Below are 2695 nucleotides of genomic sequence, written 5' to 3'. Positions count from 1 at the left end.
GTGTGTGTGTGTGTGTGTGTCTGTGCACCAGGTCGGTGTGTTTGGGTATGTGTGTGTGTGTGTGCATGTGTCTGTGCACCAGGCCCAGGGAGGTCATAAGAAGCATCGCACTCCCCTAGAACTGGAGTTCCGGAGGGTTGTGAGCTGCCCCGTGGGTGCTGGGAACCGAACCTGGGTCCCCTGGTAGAGCAGCCAGTGCTCTTACCAGCTGAGCCGTCTCTCTGGCCTCTCCTCAGGGTGTTTCACCACAGCATATGACAGCGGAGAGAACCTGTTTACTGTGCAAAGTCCCGGCATCACACACCGAACCCAAACCCCGGCCTCCCTCCTATCTGACTTCCTATGGCAAACCTAAACTGCAGCCACACCCAGCCTCCCCACAGACATGCCCCTGCTCACCGCGCCGTCTCTCTTCCAGGAAGGCCCTCCCTCCCCAGACACTCAGCCTCTACGGCAGGCCAGGCAGACAGCACCTGCAGGCCTTGGCACACTCCCTCCACGTACTGCGTCCTCGTGGCTGCACGCTCCCACGAGGCACTCTCTCCTCACGGGGAGTGAGACAGCTCTCACGGGAAGCCAACCTGTGGCTCCTGAGCCCCCTGCCATCTGCTTCATGCCCTCACCTGCCACACGAGAGGCTCGAGGGCACTCGTGTAGAGTGAAAGTGAGGCTGAGAGAGGCCCTGGGCAGAGACAGAGCTGGAGTTTGATTTCCCAAGGTTGGACTTTCAAGTCCCCGTCACTTCAGAGCTGCTGAGGGAGGTAGGGCCTCCTGCCCGGTGCCTTGTCAGGGGACCACTGTTTCTCTGTTGTTGTTTTTCTCTGACCCGTGCCCAGGTCAGAGCCAGGAGCGGAATCTGTGGAACTGGTGGGCGCGAGGAAGATGTTGAGCGCTGTGCCCACTAAGGAGCAGGCAGAAAGGGCTTCCGAGAAGGTCTTCAGAACTAGCAGAGATCTAGCCGGAAGGTGCACAGGCAGGCTTCCCGGCCTCCCCTCCCTCCTCTCCCCACGCCTCCCCTCCCCTCCCTTCCAGCTTTCCTTGTTTAGCCTGTGTGTTTGCGAGTGCCTGTGTGCACCCTCCTATCACACCCCTCAGAGCTGGTAGTGCATGCGTCTCCAGGCTCGGCCGAGAGCGCTTCTACTTGCCAAGCCACCTTGCTGGCCCCTCCTCACGCTTCAGAGTTAGGGGTGCACGCGGAGGCCCCCCTGCTCTGTGGGTGAGCCTGCCCCGGCCGCCCTCCGCACCTCAGCCCGGCCGCCCAGCCGCAGACCCGCCAGCCTCACCGTCCGTGCTGGCGTCGTCCACCAGGATGACCTCCCTCAGCAGGGCGGCAGGGCTGGTGTGCAGGACGCTGTACACCGTGCGCAGCAGAGTGGACCAGGCCTCGTTGTGAAACACGATGACCACGCTGGTGGCGGGCAGGGGCGGGCAGCGCCGGAACTTCTGGTCAACACACCTGGGAAGGAGGAAGGGCGGACCCGGCTGAGTCCCGGGCGGGGAGGGGTTCCAGGAGGGGAAAGAGATCCGCCTAAAGCTCCTAACCACCCCACCACACATCTGCACCCCACACTCCTGCACCCACATTCCTGCACCCCACACTCCTGCACCCACATTCCTGCACCCCACACTCCTGCACCCACATTCCTGCACCCCACACTCCTGCACCCACTACACATCTGCACCCCACACTCCTGCACCCACATTCCTGCACCCCACACTCCTGCACCCACCACACATCTGCACCCCACACTCCTGCACCCACATTCCTGCACCCCACACTCCACCCCACACTCCACCCCACACCCCACCCCACACTCCACCCCACACTCCTCACTCCCACCCCCTCATCCAACTGCACGCTCATCCCCCACTCCAGAGCTCTCGCGCCCAACCACCAATCCCCTTCCCCATTGTGCTCTTAGCTGCCCTCCTACCCCCTGGGCAAGTACTAGCCAGCCCCCTCCAAAGCCACCCGCTGAGCTAGTCGGTGTCCTAAATCCTCCCCTCCCCCCAGATGTTGCACTCTCAGGCCAGGTGTTCCCGAGGCTGACTCACTCGGCACCTTGGACACTGTATGTGGCGAGATCCTGGCCAGAGGTCTCAGAGGCTGAGTCATGACAGGCAAATGCGAGGGCAGCGAAGGCCACTGGCAGTCAGTGTGAGGAAAAGGTCCTTCTCGAAGAGTTCCATTCACACTTCCCCTTTAAGCTCCCCAGAACCTCTACTATCACTGGCAATTTCTGGGACCTTCCTGCCATCTGGACACTGACAGGAGTGGGGTCCGGGACCCCAAGGCCCACTCGGCTGGACACCGTTTTTGTTTCGTACTGTAAACCAGGGTGGTCTCAATCCTGCAGGCCTCCTGCCTCAGCCTCCGAAGCGCTGGGAGGTAAGACCCAGTGTCCTCCACACCCAACTCCTCCCCACTTGTTGGGGAGATGTGTGGGCCTGCAGCGAGCTTCCTCGGCCTCCTCCCCTGGCCGCCCCTGTGACAAGTCCTTCTTTGCCACCGCACCAAGCTGCAGCTCCTTGGGCTGTGTGTCCAAGTGTGAGGAACCCCAGGCTCGCAGTCCTAAAGGGTCATGACCAAGGAGTGGCTGTTTCTTTCCAAGTAACTCTACTTGAAAAGGGCAGTGGCTTAGCGTGGAACACACACACACACACACACACACACACACACACACACACACACACA

The 2695-nt window shown here is 61.3% G+C and overlaps 1 protein-coding gene across 2 annotated transcripts in view; it reads right to left on the bottom strand.

The window, feature by feature from the left end:
• Nucleotides 1-2695, bottom strand: part of Galnt6 (polypeptide N-acetylgalactosaminyltransferase 6) — a 35300-nt gene that overhangs the window by 21240 nt on the left and 11365 nt on the right. For both annotated transcript variants that reach the window (XM_055627107.1, XM_055627108.1), the window contains exon 4: nucleotides 1284-1456. In XM_055627107.1, the coding sequence (XP_055483082.1) occupies nucleotides 1284-1456 (173 nt within the window). The remainder of the gene's footprint in view (nucleotides 1-1283; nucleotides 1457-2695) is intronic.

This window comes from Psammomys obesus, unplaced genomic scaffold (assembly GCF_907164565.1).
Source record: "Psammomys obesus unplaced genomic scaffold, mPsaObe1.curated_primary_1811, whole genome shotgun sequence".
Taxonomy (NCBI): Eukaryota; Metazoa; Chordata; class Mammalia; order Rodentia; family Muridae; genus Psammomys; species Psammomys obesus.
Note: the sequence above shows the minus strand (reverse complement) of the source record. Positions and strands in the feature narration are given on the sequence as shown.